The sequence below is a fragment of the Aulonocara sp. 'chitande type north' Nkhata Bay genome, linkage group LG14 (assembly GCF_057382095.1).
Source record: "Aulonocara sp. 'chitande type north' Nkhata Bay isolate Kocher_YH1m ecotype deep benthic linkage group LG14, A_spYH_male_GT1.1, whole genome shotgun sequence".
Classification (NCBI taxonomy): Eukaryota; Metazoa; Chordata; class Actinopteri; order Cichliformes; family Cichlidae; genus Aulonocara; species Aulonocara sp. 'chitande type north' Nkhata Bay.
Window position 1 is genome coordinate 15,773,955 of NC_141357.1, and position 16,073 is coordinate 15,790,027.

Here is a 16,073-nt window from a genome sequence, read left to right on the forward strand (position 1 = left end):
AAAAGCAAGGCTGTTGTTTCTACACACACCAGCAAAAAAATCTATTTTTAATTGTATCTTTAGGCACTTTGTTACTAGTGGTCTGTCACAAAAAAAATTTTTTTTGTTCAATTGATGAAAAATACCAAAGATAACAGTTTGATAGCCATAAAATCTTTGCACCGCTAATTCCCCAAGAGCTATGAACTGTGAAAACTTGGCAGCATGGTTGCAGGCCTAAAAAACAGCAGTACCTGAGAGAGTCATCGTACTCCTCAGTCGATCCATCTACAGTTCACTTAAGCTTCATCAGAAATGGTCTCAGGAATATGGGAAGGAAAGGTTAAGGTATGCCCAGTTAAACAAAAAACTCAAGTGAAAATCAGTGGCAACTAGTCTTATGAAGAGACAAATCCATTTTTTGGCTCTAATCATCATCAGTATGTAGGGAGAAGGTCAGGAGAGACGTACAGCTGTCTGTAAAACACGGTGGAGGCTCTGTCAGGGTTTGGGGCTGCGTTTTAGCCAGTGGTGTTGGAGATTTGATCAGAATTGATGGCATGGCAATGACACATGGCCAATGCAGTAAAAGGATATTGGATAGGAAAAACACACCCTGCAACACTGTCAGTCATGGACTGGCCTCCCCAGAGCCTGGACCTCAACATTATTGAAGCAGTGTGGGACCATATTGAGTGAGGATGGGGGGAAAAGGCAGACAACATCCGAAGAAGAACTTTGAATGTCCTTCAAGAAGCCTGGAGAACTATTCCTGAAGACTACTTGAAGAAATGACAAGAAAGGTTAGTTAAGAGAGCTCAGGTTGTGTTGAAGAATAAAGGCGGACATAACAAATATTGAGTTGGAATCTGGTTAGAATCGTACAAACTCTTTCTTATGTATGGTTGCACATTTCAGTTGCTGAACCCATGTCCCATTTTCCATGTCCCTAGTAAAATATAAGGAAATGAGGGATGGCTCAAGACTTTTGCACAGCACTGTAGACTAGAGAAAGCTAGGGTGACAATTGGCAGGTAAGGACATGCATAATCCCAAGTGGAAATCAAGATTTAAATGAATGTCCTTAATATGCTTTTACAATTTATTCAAATGCTCTTGTGAATACAATTTTAATATAAAACTTAAAAAAAACTTCATAAAACATTATTTACATGTGGCAAACATTATTTGATGTATTATTTATTGTCATTTGTTGAAATCTGTGGCTCATATTTGTCTGCTTAGATACCTTTTAAGATTCAGTATTGTCTGTAATTACAGCTTTTCTAATAGGAGTGATTCCCATAACCATATTCTCCTGCTGATTTCGATGTGCTGTCTAACACTACTGACAGCAGTCGGATCCTCTGAATTGTTTTACTTGAATTGCAAAGTGTATAATAATAATTGAGATAATGCTCTCTTCGATGGAGATTAACATATTCATTCAGTCTGCTCAGACTGCAGGAGCTAATATGGTGTAATCCAATTCAGGAGCTTCACACCTTAGAGATCATTATGGTGTGAATAGCACCTGAAAGTCTCTGCGAGTGTTACGATCAGGAGACAGCTTCGTGTAAGAAGGGAGAAAAAGATGGAATAAAAGAGAGTGTGAGTACGAGAATAGTGTGAGTAGAGATTGTGGGTGAGAGACGTTCACAACAGATACTCATTCTGCTGAACGACACACTCGCACATGGGCTAGATGTGCTGCTAATGAGCCTGGTGTGCGGTTACGGTGTAGAGCCAGACCGACTCCACTCTCAGACCGAAGGGAGTTCAGTCAGGAGTCACTGCTTTTTTCTCCTTCCTCCATTCCTCTACCTCATCTTCAGAAAGGAGCACGTTACCCTTCACTGTCTTTATCAAAGCAGGCGCTGGCTTACCTGAAAGGCTCCTTTTCAGTCTTCTAAGTACTGGGAGAGACAGGCAGACTCAAACAGGAGTTCGTGGCGGTCCCTGGAGTGTTTAAGTGGTTGTCATAATTGTCACAAAAAAGCAGAAATAGAGTTTTCTCAGCATTAGACAAGAAACACAGTAGAGTGTGCCATGTTCTGGGAAATACATATTGATATATTTTAATTTGATGTAAAACTCTATGCTAAAACGTGAAGGTAGTGATTCCAAAGTGGCACATACACATTAAGCATTATGTCACATCCACATATAGAGAAACCTAGCACTAACAGTCAGGAAATTAATAAATCTTCTACTTTATTTCCCCTCAAATGGTGCCATATTTGTGGGTTGAGCAGCAGAGTTGAGCAGTTGGGTTGCACCCATGAAGAACTATTGACTCTGGTTTGGTCTTGTTCATTGGATCGGATGATTGAAATCTGAGGAAACACTGCTGTGAGATGGAACTCAGAAGTGTTCACAGTTGTTGGGGTTAGACTCCAGGCAATCCCAAATCTCCACCGTCTGAGACCAAACTCTATCCTCTGAGATGACAGTGCTCAACCCCCACAGAGCCGGGTTTATCAGAGACTACCTCCAATATTTGGGAATTGAGAAGATGTTCCAGGTTGCTGTGGCTGTGTATCTAAATAAATAAATGACCCCAAACAAGAGTCAATAGCAAAATAAGCTGTTTGACATTGACAGAGAATATTTGGCAAATTTTTCATGGGCTCAACCCTCCTACTCAACTCTGCTGCTCAACCCACAAATGCATTTTCCTTACATAGGCGATATTTAAAGGGAAATAAAGAGGCTTTCCAACAATATAGGATTTATTTGCAACAAAGAAATAGTCACCCTTCACACCCCAAAACAAATTTCCTTCCTTTTTCTGTATATAGGTAGATACATTTGTGTGTGTCAGCTTTGTGTATGTAGTGGAGTTTTTTCTACTCTTCGCTCGATATGATGACAAAGAGAGGGGATATCCCTAATATGGTCATCTCAATTATGTGGGTGTGGCTGTGAGCAGGGTAATCCTGTCTACTTGAAGTTTAACTCTTGCTCTGAAAGTTTGCTCAAAGGGAGGTTGGCCTTAAAAGGAGAGGCGCTAAAACAGCTTGTTTCAGAGAATCATGCAAAGCTACTGTAGTGGAGTTCAAGAACAAATAAATACAGTAAACCATATTGTTTTCTTTTCACTTTTACTCATTACCCACCCAACTCTCCGTTCAGTACCAGCCATGATCACCTCCTACCCGAACACCACTCTTGCCACGCAGGGTGAGGAGAAGAGGATGAGCTGCATAGCTCACGGAGAGAAACCCATCATGGTGCGCTGGGAGAAAGAAGAGCGCATTATCAACCCCGAGACCAGCAGATATGTGGTCACTGTCAAAGAGGTGGCCGACGAAGTCATCTCAACGCTCGTGGTAAGTGCTCGGTTTCACTGTAAATCGAAACGCATTTCAAATCTTCGGGGAGCACGCCAACCTTCAGTCATTTTATCTGTACAGACAGATGGAAAGCAGAAAGGGAGGAGTAGAGGAGGCAGGGCAGAGGAAAACTCGGGCTAAAAGACATTCTCATTGTATTAATCTTTGAGTATGAATTATTAATTATTAAGGAGGTATTTTCCAATTAAATTTAATGGTTAATACACATTATGAACAAGTACAAATGTAATGCAGTAAATTGAAGCAATGTACGCCAAGAGATAATCGAGTGGAGGTCCAGCCTCTCTCTAGTTTATCGCAAATTAAAAGATGAAAGTGCTGGAGATGAGTTCAGTGCCCTGCTGTCTTTTAAACTCACTCAGGATGAAACAGTGTTTTAGATTCCTACCTGATAGCAAAGCTCTGCACACTTGAAAGCCTCGAGTTTGGTGTGTTTCTCTGTAGATTATGCCTACTCTTCGCGAGGACTCTGGGTTTTTCTCCTGTCATGCCATCAACTCCTTCGGCGAGGACCGAGGCATCATACAGCTGACAGTGCAAGGTGAGCTTCAACTCACCTCAGCTTTTTTTTTTGTGTCAGTGGATTGGTTTCAGGAAAAAGTTTTGAGTGATTTATTGGTGTTTGAGATATTTCGTATCTCTTTCTCTCTCAAACTTACTGTTCCACAGAACCTCCTGACCCTCCCGAGGTGGAGATTAGGGATGTCAAAGATCGAACCATAGCGCTCCGCTGGACTATGGGCTTCGATGGAAATAGCCCGATCACAGGATACGATATTGAGTGCAAGAACAAATCAGGTAGACGCGAGGAGAGGGGAGCGATGTAACTATCACGAGTCAAACTAAAAAAAACAACAACAATCCAGAATTAATAAAAGAGCAAAACCTTTATCGATTGTTTGACAGTGTGTGTTCACCCGCTTGTGTTTTGTTTCTTCTAGCGTCATGGCTATCAGCCCAGGTAACCAAAGATGTCTCGCCACAGCTCAACCAGGCCACTATTATCGACCTCCACCCTTCCTCCACTTACAACATCCGCATGGTTGCCAAGAACGTTATCGGCAACAGCAACCCCAGCAATGAGCTCACCATCACTACTGATGAAGCAGGTCAGTGAGCTTCAGTTTGGGGGAGTGATATTCTGTTTAACGTAGAGCCTGTTTCCTCCGGCCTCGCAAACCTGTTGAGTCGTCATGCACGTAATTATTTTGCAGTTGCTTTAAATGCAGGTCATCATCATTTTTTATATCTTGAGAAACAGCTCAGTCCACCGTTGCTTTTAGTCATCTCTATCAGTGTTCACTTACCCTCTATTGCCTATAATGATCCTCCCTCAGGCATTCCAGCACATTAAAATGGCACATTTTATCAGATTCATTGCTAAAATAAAGTGCTAAAATTCATATATCATTCCTCACATTATTTAAGGTTAAAGTTGATGATGTTACAAGTTTTTTTTCTTTTTTTAATTATTATTAAGTTAAGGTGAAACCTGCTGGGGTCATGAATCAGCAAGCGCATCGAGGAACATGCAATCTTAGCTCAACAGCACCATCTAGTGTAGCTGAACGCGATTGAAAACAAATGAAATTTCACAGTGAATCATCTTTCCCCGCATTATACCCAGCGGTGTTTAATAACGTTAAATGATGTGCTTCATTTGCAGCTCCTGATGGCCCTCCACAAGATGTCACTCTAGAGCCCACCTCCCCACAGAGCATCAAAGTTTCCTGGAAGGTGCTGTTTGAAAGTTTTTAAGTGCCGCTTTATGAGCTGAGCCATTCATACACAGGGACTATTCTCATGCATCTCATTAGTCATCGAGAATAAACACTAGACAGTCTTTTAATTTACAGCCGAATTTTTCCAAATACAGACCAAATACTGATTTGCATTTGCCATTCTATTTATTTATTAATTTATTTTTTGTGTGTTTTTCAGGAATTTAAACAAACTGCAATAAAGTAAAAATTATATCTTGAATTTAACAATGAAATGAACACAGTAATTAAGTGTATTCAGCTGCATTGATTAAAATCTGTGGTATGTATGGACTGACATAAGACAAAGTATTAATGTAATTATTTCAAATATAAAACACAATTAGCCATAAAGTATTTCAGAATTACCCAATAGGAAGAATCTGAGTAAGTCTGAGCTTCCTGATTCTCCTCACAGCCTCCACAGAAACACCTGCAGAACGGTGTGATCCGTGGCTACCAGGTGGGCTACAGGGAGTACAGCCCCGGTGGGAGCCACCAGTTTACCATTATCAGTGTGGACAGCACGGGCGATACCACAGAGAGCATCGTGCTGGACAACCTGAAGAAATTCACCCAGTACAGTGTGGTGGTGCAGGCTGCAAACAGAGCAGGCACCGGGCCGTCTTCACAGCAAGTGGTCACTAAGACACTGGAGGATGGTAAGCAGGGGATGTGGGCGCCTCTTACCTGGTGCATTTCCATGCAGCCATACTGAAAATGTTGCACTTTAGCAGTTAGAGTAGTTTGTAGCATAATAATGCATTTTAGTTATTCTGTATTTGTAACTGAAGCAGTTTTAGATATTTTGAACTGGATCAGCATATTCTCAGATTCCTCTCACATCAAGCCTTAAATGAGCAGGGGCTCAAAACCTTAAAGCTATTCTCGTGAAAAGGTTTCCATCTACTGGGCATATTTTGAACTGCATTACATCAAACAGTAAGCTTCTCTTCTGTCTGGGGCTCTAACATAGAAGGATATACAAACTTAAAAAGAAAAATAAAGTGTTTGTTCTTATTTAAAACCTTTTATTTTGTCTCTCAAAACACATCTCTTTTCCAAAATTAAAGAATGCATTCAGTATTTAATGTTAGAATATGACTTAGTCAACATAATAATACATTTAACATATCAGAATCACTGCAGGATGCAAATATATATCATAAACTTCCCTCATTTTAAAATAATCATAGTTGTAAAATAAAATGATTTATAAATGGAGGTTTTGACTTAATATTTGGTGGCAGGAGGTATTTGTGTGATTTATTTTTGGATACTTGTTCAATATCCTAGATGAGGGTACTTTTCCTTAAAAAGACTCCATTATGCTTCCACTTCAATACTTTTTTTTGTCTCCCTTGTCTCTGATAGTGCCGTCTCGGCCTCCTGAAAATGTTCTGGCAGTGGCCAAGTCTCCAGAGGTCATTTCACTCTCCTGGATACCTCTACCCAGGGAGGCTCTGAACGGGAACCTGCAGGGCTACAGAGTCATCTACTGGGCCAACCTGCCTGACGGAGGTGCTAGCATACACACACACACACACACACACACACACACACACACACACACACACACACACACACACACACACCTTTTAGTTGCCACTTAGGCCAATCCTTTGGTCCCTGTCTTTATTTCATTGCTGTTGCTTGCTTACCCAGGCACTAGGTGGCGCTGTGGTTTTGTCAAGATGCAACAATATGATGTAAAATGGTGTTTTGAAGCTGTTTCAGTGTGTGTGTGTGTGTGTGTGTGTGTGTGTGTGTGTGTGTGTATAGGACAGTTATCACTTATTCAACACTCATGGTGCTTTGTCTCTGACTCATCCTGTTTGTGGTTAGCAGCAGAACGATGAGCTCATTTTTACCCATTTTTAAAGGTTTAAATATGATTTCCAGCCACCTTGTTGCATTAATAATAATGTTTTGTTTTTTTTTTACGTCTCATGCAGTTTTATCTCCTTGGGATTATAAACGTACTTGCATGTTTTATATTTTTCATATTTTGTGACCAGCATGTGACTTTTGGACAATCAGCGGTGCGTTACACTACATCCTGATTGCTCACAAATGCTAATCAGCAGTAGAAACGCGAAGCCTGCAGTTCACAGAGGGAAGATTTGTGGTTGTATTTCCTGTGAATATATAGCAGTATAGCAGTGAGCGAACCTGCAGTCTGGCTGGGCGCCATCAATAATTCACAGTGCAATAATTCCAGCGAGCCTCATTGCTTCAGCTCTGAGTGACAGGACATAAGAAGAGAGGGAAGAGAAGATGAGAGTAGAGTAAAAATCCGAGTAATAATATAATAAAGTTTTGTCGGGTTAAAATACTTTATCTAAGTTTTATCACATTTGAAGGGGGATAGTTTTGTAACTTTTCAGAGCTGAATTAACTGCTCTTGCTCTACTCTGCCGCAGTTTATACATTCAGACTTATTAACATGTTTCTTTTTTTGTGTCAGAACTGGGAGAAATCAGAAATATGACCACCAGTCAGCCTTCTCTGGAGCTCGATGGTTTGGAGAAGTACACCAACTACAGCATCCAGGTGTTAGCCTTCACAAATGCTGGAGATGGTGTCCGCAGTGAACAGATCTACGTCCGCACCAAAGAGGATGGTATAAGAAATACCAGATAACTCCCCGTTGACTATAGTTTAGTTGCTCCTGGAAAATGCTTCAGTGTAAATGGCACTGTGTTGTTCCTCTGCAGTTCCTGGGCCTCCAGCAGGAGTGAAGGCCGCGGCCTCCAGTGGCTCAGAAGTCTACGTGTCCTGGCTGCCTCCGCTCAAACTCAATGGCATCATCAGGAAATACATCGTCTTCTGCTCCAACCTGCATCCGATGGTAATAGCATTTGTATACCACAAGATTTTCATGGTCTTCTTCAGTCTTCCTCACAAGCCTCTCTGCACTTTCTCATGCTGATGCTGCCCAGTGATACATTAATCCTTTCCGTCCCTTCGCTTCACAGGTGATGAGTGAGTTTGAAGCTTCTCCAGATGCATACATCTACAGGATCCCAAACTTGGTTCTGACCAGACAGTACAGTATCTGGGTGGTGGCTGTGACTGCTGCAGGTCACGGCAACAACAGTGAGAAAATCACAGTGCAGCCTCTGGCCAAAGGTACAAAATCCTAACTAAACTGGCCTTTTTTGTGTCATGTAGGAATTTTCCCACGGATTATTTCTTTAAGTGGAATTGCATGGTTCCTTTAATAGTGGTGCTTTAATCACACAGAGCATAAACTTATAAGAAGACAGGAACAGTAACTTATTTTTGTGCTGCTTTTAGCTCCAGCTAGGATCCTGACGTTTAATGGGACAGTGACCACTCCTTGGATGAAGGACATTGTTTTACCATGCAGGGCGGTTGGAGACCCTCCTCCCACCATCAAGTGGCTCAAGGGAAAGTAGGTCTCACACAGACGCACAAACAAGCATGTAGTACTGGTCAGCAGGATACAGATAGATTATTTTCATGCCTTTTTCCAGCACCAATGGGACACCTACACCCGTCCTGGTGGATGGTCGTCGTATTGTCTACGGCAATGGCAGCTTCCTCATCCGTACAGTGAAAGCAGAGGATTCTGGGAACTACAGCTGTGTGGCCAGCAACAACTGGGGGTCAGATGAGATCACACTCAATTTGCAGGTGCAAGGTAAGAAATATTTATTTTCTACCTTTTATATACACACTCACTGGCATTTGGGTGAGGTACACCTGTTCAGCTGCTCATTAACACAAATGTCTAATCAGCCAATCACACGGCACAAACTCAGCGCTCAGGGTTTAGGCGTATAGACATGGTCAAGACCAAACCAAGGATCAGAACGGGGAAGCACCTTTGGGATCTGGTGAAACAGGAGATTCATGGACTCATGGAAGTGCAGCCAGTAAATCTGCAGCAACTGTTTAACGCTGTCATACCAATGTAAACCAAAATCTGTGAATCTGTGTCACGAAGAATTACTGCAGTTCTAAAGACAGCAAGGTGCCCAACCCAATTCCTAATTACAGTGAACACCATATAGAGTAAACTGACTTTTTACTTGCATCAAGTGAACCATGAGACACTTTAATCCAAGCGACTAACCGAGCATTGACCTTTGTTTGTCCTCATATCCACAGTACCACCTGATCAGCCACGCCTCACAGTGACCAAGACCACCACCACATCGATCACATTGTCATGGATACCAGGAGACAACGGAGGGAGTTCAATCAGAGGTGAGGGTGTCCAACATCCACAGAACATAACATGTGCACATACAACAGACAGTACAAGGAAGTGGATGGTCAACAACATACACCTTTATATAACAACAATTACCCCCACCACCACCACCACACACAAACTGTGGCCTGACCCCCATTTCTGCTGCTCGTGTCTCATTATCTGCTGGTGCAGCACAATACTGGAGTCCTAAAAGCCAGATTAAAAAGCAGCAGGGAAGATTAGGTCCTTTTAAGTGAAGATTAAAGCGCTCCATCTTAAAGAAAGTGTAATCACACTGAGACTAGTTGTAGTGATTTATCATTGCACATAATCGAGGGGCTCCTGTGCTCAGAGCTGGAGCCGTTAAAGAAGCTGTCTATGATACCTTCTCTGTGATATTTGTTTTGCTTTCCTGCACAAAGCAACAGCCATCACCAAAATACACACATCTACTGCAAGTTTACTGATGTCTGTTTGCAGGCTAGCATGCAGCCTTTTCTCGGGATCCTGTGATGAGCGGTTGGTCTATTTTTCCTCATCCTTTGACCACAAAACCTATAAACAAACTGTGATTAAATTTTTCAGCTTCCTAGCCGATACGTGCCAAATTTATCTGAAATAGTTGGACCTGTTTGCCTTGATTCACAGTTGAGATCCTTTTTAGATGTTTAAGTTCTTCCGTGTCATAACATTTTTCGAAATTGTTCCAGGAATTTCCAGAATAAGCCTCTGTCTAAGCATTATTGAGAGTTTTCCTTTGATGATAAATGCAGGACCAGAAAACATTCTGGTGAATTAAAGGCTACAAATGTTTGTCTCTGTAAACAAAATACTTTCTTACATCCAATAATTAACTGTGGAGCCATAAATATATTAAAAAGGTAGGAACACAAGCTTACTATGTATTACTGGAAAAATATCAAATTTATTCGGACTCAGCTCACTCCAGATATACTGTGTCATGTCTTCATTCATACCTCTTTCTCCTCCTCGCAGGTTACATTCTGCAGTACTCAGAAGATAACAGTGAGCAGTGGGGCAGTTTTCCCATCAGCCCCAGCGAGCGTTCATACCGCCTGGAGAACCTGAAGTGTGGCACGTGGTACAAATTCACTCTGACGGCCCAGAATGCAGTGGGACCAGGGCGCATCAGTGAGATCATTGAAGCTAAGACTCATGGGAAAGGTGTGGAGTACTTTTTTAAAAAAAATATTATTTTTATTATTATTATTATTATACTAACAAGTATTAATATGCGAACAGCAGTGCTACAACATTGGGTATAGTTGACCAGGAAAGGGTGCTTTTAAAATAAATAATATACCCTAACCCTATACAACAAACTTTATGCCACACCTACCCCAAATTAGCAGTACTGGTAATTAATAACATATTTTTTAATGTTACTGCAATGATTAATGCACCAGTTAGGTGCAAGCTCTTTAATGAAAACTTTTTTAATGCTAAAATATAATTATTGTTGTTTTCTGTGATTTTTTTTTTTCTATTTTACAAAAATGCAGAAGATCATATGACCAAATGAAAGTTATTTACTTATAATTTTTAGTTTTAAAACAAGTTTTTGATATTTGTGTTTATTGTTTTATTTGTGTTTAATAAATTTGTTATGTGCTCTGCAGTCAAAGCAAAAATAGTTGTTACAGTTTTCCCACAGAGAGAGGATTCATGAGCTTAGATGAGGGAATCCATATTTGGACAAGATGGTGACATTTAGCAGCTAATGCTAGCTAGCTTCAGTGGCGAGCTTGGTGCACCCACACAGTCATGTGTGGGTGCACCAAGCGGGCAGACATAGATATCTGCTAAATAGTGGTGAACTATATCTAAAATAATACTTAAGCTACTTTGATTTCAATCACTGATACTGACTTTGTTTTTCAAGGTCAGTTGGTATTTACTTGCAAAAGTTGTAACTTTCTTTCTGTATTCTCTTCAGAACCTCAATTTGCCAAAGAACATGAACTCTTCACCAGCATCAACTCCACGAGGGCCAGGCTCAACCTGGCTGGCTGGAATAACGGAGGCTGTCCAATCACCTCCTTTATACTGGAGTACCGAGCAGTGGACTTGGGCACCTGGACCACAGCCCAGCGCACATCGCTGACCAAGAGCTACATCCTGTACGAATTGCAGGAGGCGACGTGGTACGAACTGCAGATGAAGGTCACCAACAGCGCCGGCTCAGCAGAGAAGAGGATCACCTTTGCTACTTTGAATGCTGATGGAAGTGAGTTTGGATTTTAACAGTTTGCATGTTATGGATCTTTGGATGAATCATGGATGACTCAAAAAATCATAAAAATGTTTAAAGAAATACTAAAAATGTGAAAAGTAGATGGAAGAAATGTTATTAGCAAAATTGGGCTCTTACTAAAACGAAAGTCTGTTGGGAAATGTTTAACCCTGTCATTCTATTGCAAGAAACCAGTCTGAGCCCAAGACTACAGTATATGGTCAAACATACTTAGATGTTGATGCCAGATTTGGAACTTGTCAGCAGAGCGCTGGGGAGTCTTAAACACCATCAACACTACAGGGTTGAGTTGATCTGGTTGCTGAACACTTCCATGTTGCAATAAAACCATTTTTAATTGATCATGTAATATCTAGGAATGAAGAAATTCCAGAAACTAACTTGTTGCAATGGTGGCATCCTGTTACAGTACCTCACTCGATTCCAGTGAGCTCTTTAGAACGACCTATTCTTTCACAAATGTTTGTAAAGGCAGGCCATATGGCAGGGTGGGCAACTCCAGGCCTCGAGGGCTGGTGTGTCCTTGATCCAACACAGTTGATGGCTAAATGACCTCGTCAACATGTCCTAAAGTTTTCCAGAGGCTTGGTAATGAAGTAATCATGTGATTCAGGTGTTTTGACCCAGGGTGATATCTAAAACCTGCAGGACACCAGCCCTCGAGGCCTGGAGTTGCCCACCCCTGCCGTATGGCTTGGTGGTTGATTTTATACAGCTGTGGCAATAAAAACATTAAAATTAAAAGATTTAGAGGTGTGGTCCCGTACCTTTGTCCGTATAGTGTATTTACAATGATTGCAATTAACAGTAATAATAATAGTAATTGTTTATTTATACAGAAAACTGTAGAGTGTTCCAGAGTTTGAAGAATATTTCCAATGAGCAGAAAAATTTGAAATGAATAACAAGGTATCCTACATGAAAAATACACAAAAATAGCTCATAATAAGAATCAAAATATATTAGCTGTTAAGAAGGGTCAAACTGTTAAAGGAAGACTTGAATCGAAGGCTGTTCTGAGCCGAGGAAACACTACAGCAAAAGTGTGATCCTTTCGTTGCTTCTCAGACTTGAGAGGTCTGTTCAGTAAAGCTTCTGTTAAATACTCTGGTGCTGTTTGCTGCTCGCAGAGTCGGCGTTACACCATAAAGTGCCATTCTGCACTTCTGCCTACAGTCGAGAATGTATTTTTTATTTAGATTGTCTGTCCCACTGTTTTATCAGCCTTTGAACAAGGCTCAGTAAGAGAATGGGGATGGTCTTCTGATTCTCCATGGGCTGTGGCGTCGCTCTATTTGCCTTGGGCTACAGATTGTGTCAGTCATGCACAAAGGATCTGTGAAGAAGGATAGGAACTTGTAAGCACTGTGCTCTCCAGACGGTTAACTTATTTCCTTTGAAGAGCTTTGCTGAGATGTGTAAGCTGCCTGTAAGGGTGTTATGTGTGCGTGCATGCATGTATGTGAGTGAGTGTGTGTGGGACACAAGTGTGTGTGGATGCTATTGTGAGTGTGAGAGTGGGTCTACAGCTTAATGCAGCTGCTGAGAAGCAGTCCTGCGGACTTAACACCACATATTCAGTCTGCTACAAACCTGGTTCCCCATCATCCCCCCACCAGCTATGGCAGATGGCTGCCCCTCCCTGAGGCTGGTTTCGCCAGAGATTTTTTCCTGTTGAAAGGGAGTTTTTCCTTCCCACTGTTGCTAAGTGCTTAATCAAAGCAGTCATTTGATTGTTGGGGTTTTCTGTATTGTTGTAAGGTCTCTACCTTACAATATAAAGCACCGGGAAGGGACTGTTGTTGTGATTTGGTGCTATATAAATAAAAATAAATTGAATTGAACTGAAAAGGTTTTGAGACCAGGAAGAAAATAGTTTAACTAATAAATTAAGACCAGATGAAAACAGCTACTTCACAAACATAGACAGGAAATGGACAAGCTGATCCAATGTTGCCAATGTGCATGCCGTTTAAAACAGCACCAAAATGTCACAAATACATATATTTTTGCAAGTTAAAAAGTGTGCAAAGGTTTGCAACCATGTTAACCAGGTTTAAATCCACCGACTGGTCATGAGTACTCGAGTCTTCTCTTGGGGTTCGGCTGAATCCTTTGTGACATCCCAATAAAGAACACGCATGTGGAAAAGCAGCATCCTAAGAGAGAATCAGCATCTTATCATCCCTGTATTCTTTAACTGTGTTGCATAAAAGCTTATCTTCAGTGTTTGTCTTGCAGGAAACCATCAACAGCACTTTGTTGTTGTAGAATATTAAATGTTTTTGAAGATTCAAAAGCAAAGTATTTGAAAATGTTAACAAATGTTGTTTTTTCACCCTCCTTTCAAGGCACCATCCCTCCTCTGCTGAAAACAGGAGATCCCATCTCAGACAACATGTCAGGCAGTGGAGGTCTGAAGATGGTGGTGACCATCACCTCTATTCTTGTGGTGGCTGTGCTGGTTTTTATTATGCTCATGGTGCTAAAGAGGAGAAGGCGGGAGCAGAGGCTCAAAAGACTCAGAGGTGGGTTGTAGATTAAGTTGTGTTGCTTTTATAATTTGTATGAATTTGCATTCTGTTTACAGTGTGAAGTGTAAATCTGGTCCATAAACCCAACATGTCTGTGTGCAAACCTGATCTCCATTACACAGATAAGCACTCGGACAAAAATGTGTTGTGTAATTAATCTTAAATGTAAAACTTTAGGCTTAGTTTGCCTTTAAAATGAAGAAATTGCCTCTGTGAGTATTTTGCACCTGGCGCCTTTCTGTAAGAGTTGTTGTCAGTGATTGTAGACTCTTAGCGCTGCTGTGGATTATCAACTAGGACAGTGCTATTATAGTATATTAACTGCCTCTTTGCTGACTTCACAGATGCCAAAAGCCTGGCAGAAATGCTGATGAGGTATGTGTTCCTAATTTTAATTTATGCACACAGCTTTCCTTTGAGCGGGGAACATAAATCACTGTGTAGCCCGGAGTTACAGTGCCCATCAGTAAGAATCAAATATATCGCATGCACACTGTCCCTCCTGCTTTCTTACAGCTACTTATCAGCTTAAATTAAATTGAATTAGCATTTCTGCAATATAGTGCAAAATCACAGCTGAAAAGTAAGGATTTTTTTCCTATTAATCTCCTCAGTAAGAACACCCGGACCCCTGACACAGTGAACAAGCAGCAGCAAACGCTAAGAATGCACATCGACATCCCCAGAGCACAGCTCCTCATCGAGGAGAGAGACACCATGGAGACAATCGGTAAGGCCCTCAAAGTCAGACTTGTGCGTCTAAGTGTAAAATATGGACGATACTTAAAGTCTTTTCCTCCGTTTTGCAGATGACAGGTCTACCGTGCTGCTGACAGACAATGACTTTGGGGAGACCAATAAACAGAAGTCCTCCACAGTGACCCACACAGTCCACTACCAGTCTCTGTCACAGGCCACTGGACCGCTGGTGGATGTGTCCGATGCTAGGCCTGGAACCAGTGAGTCCCACCACCGTCAGTGCTCAACATTTATTTCTACTACTAATAATACTAATACTACTGCAAGTGCTGTGCTGTGCTTCTAGCATACTGTTGAATACTGTCTTGTGGATAAAGCAGTAATATTGTTTTATTTGGTTGTTCTGCAGCTTCATCTTACACCATAAAACACAAACAGTAAAAGCTTTTCAGTGCAAATCGCGCTGAAGTACAGTACATGCAAAGCAAATGGGTTTTCTAGCCGGTCTGAGTTTAACAGTAGGCAGCTCACGTGGAGTATTGTACCACCTTTCAGCAGTGAGATGACAAAGCACAACAGCTGGGCTTCTGGTGTTTGAGTCCCACTGAAGCAGAAGTGATGAAGAGCTGTTATCTCCCTGCCTTTTCTTGACATATTCCCATCTGACTGCCGTGCTCCAACTGGCCAGCTGGACCCGAGTACAGACGCAGACCTCAATGCACACACTTAGTGATGTACCAAAGTGATTTTGTGCAGAAAGTTAGCTGCAGATGGATTCACCTAACAATATATTGTGGTATTTGTAACACCGAGTCACGCGGTTCATTTTGTCCTAATTAAATGGCTTAAACTTTAAATTATTCATTTTACAACAGGCTGTTTGAAATGTAAATCAAAACTAAATGGAATGATTATATTCTACTTTATAGTAGAAGACTCAAGGTGCTGAACTGACAGGGTGAGATAACCTCCCTCTCCAAAAGTACAGCAGCAGGGTTCTTGACTGTAAAAAATATGACTGTAATTCATCAGAAAAGTTCTTAATTTTCATTAACATGTGCTTTTTAGCTTTACTTGATATCTGCCAACACATAAACAAGACATAAACAGAACAACAGCATATCTGTGCTCACATAAAATTGAAAACATGGGCACGAGTCCAATATTCATCACAGTCAAACACACGCATTTGCAGTCATTTTTAATCAAACAGCCACACGATTGGGTCGTTTAATTTGTCCGGTG

The 16,073-nt window shown here is 41.3% G+C and overlaps 1 protein-coding gene across 4 annotated transcripts in view; it reads left to right on the forward strand.

The window, feature by feature from the left end:
- The window catches only part of dscamb (Down syndrome cell adhesion molecule b), a 134,405-nt gene that overhangs the window by 110,588 nt on the left and 7,744 nt on the right, over positions 1-16,073 (forward strand). Inside the window, exons 12-30 of one of the 4 annotated variants that reach the window (XM_086261168.1) lie at positions 3,115-3,311; positions 3,780-3,876; positions 4,005-4,133; positions 4,277-4,444; positions 5,002-5,072; positions 5,514-5,757; positions 6,470-6,616; positions 7,563-7,718; positions 7,813-7,952; positions 8,074-8,227; positions 8,396-8,513; positions 8,596-8,762; positions 9,233-9,331; positions 10,317-10,505; positions 11,278-11,568; positions 13,947-14,123; positions 14,474-14,504; positions 14,744-14,859; positions 14,939-15,103. In XM_086261168.1, coding sequence (XP_086117294.1) covers positions 3,115-3,311; positions 3,780-3,876; positions 4,005-4,133; positions 4,277-4,444; positions 5,002-5,072; positions 5,514-5,757; positions 6,470-6,616; positions 7,563-7,718; positions 7,813-7,952; positions 8,074-8,227; positions 8,396-8,513; positions 8,596-8,762; positions 9,233-9,331; positions 10,317-10,505; positions 11,278-11,568; positions 13,947-14,123; positions 14,474-14,504; positions 14,744-14,859; positions 14,939-15,103 — 2,856 coding nt within the window. The remainder of the gene's footprint in view (positions 1-3,114; positions 3,312-3,779; positions 3,877-4,004; positions 4,134-4,276; positions 4,445-5,001; positions 5,073-5,513; positions 5,758-6,469; positions 6,617-7,562; positions 7,719-7,812; positions 7,953-8,073; positions 8,228-8,395; positions 8,514-8,595; positions 8,763-9,232; positions 9,332-10,316; positions 10,506-11,277; positions 11,569-13,946; positions 14,124-14,473; positions 14,505-14,743; positions 14,860-14,938; positions 15,104-16,073) is intronic. The other 3 variants (XM_086261169.1, XM_086261170.1, XM_086261171.1) reach the window with 3 other exon arrangements.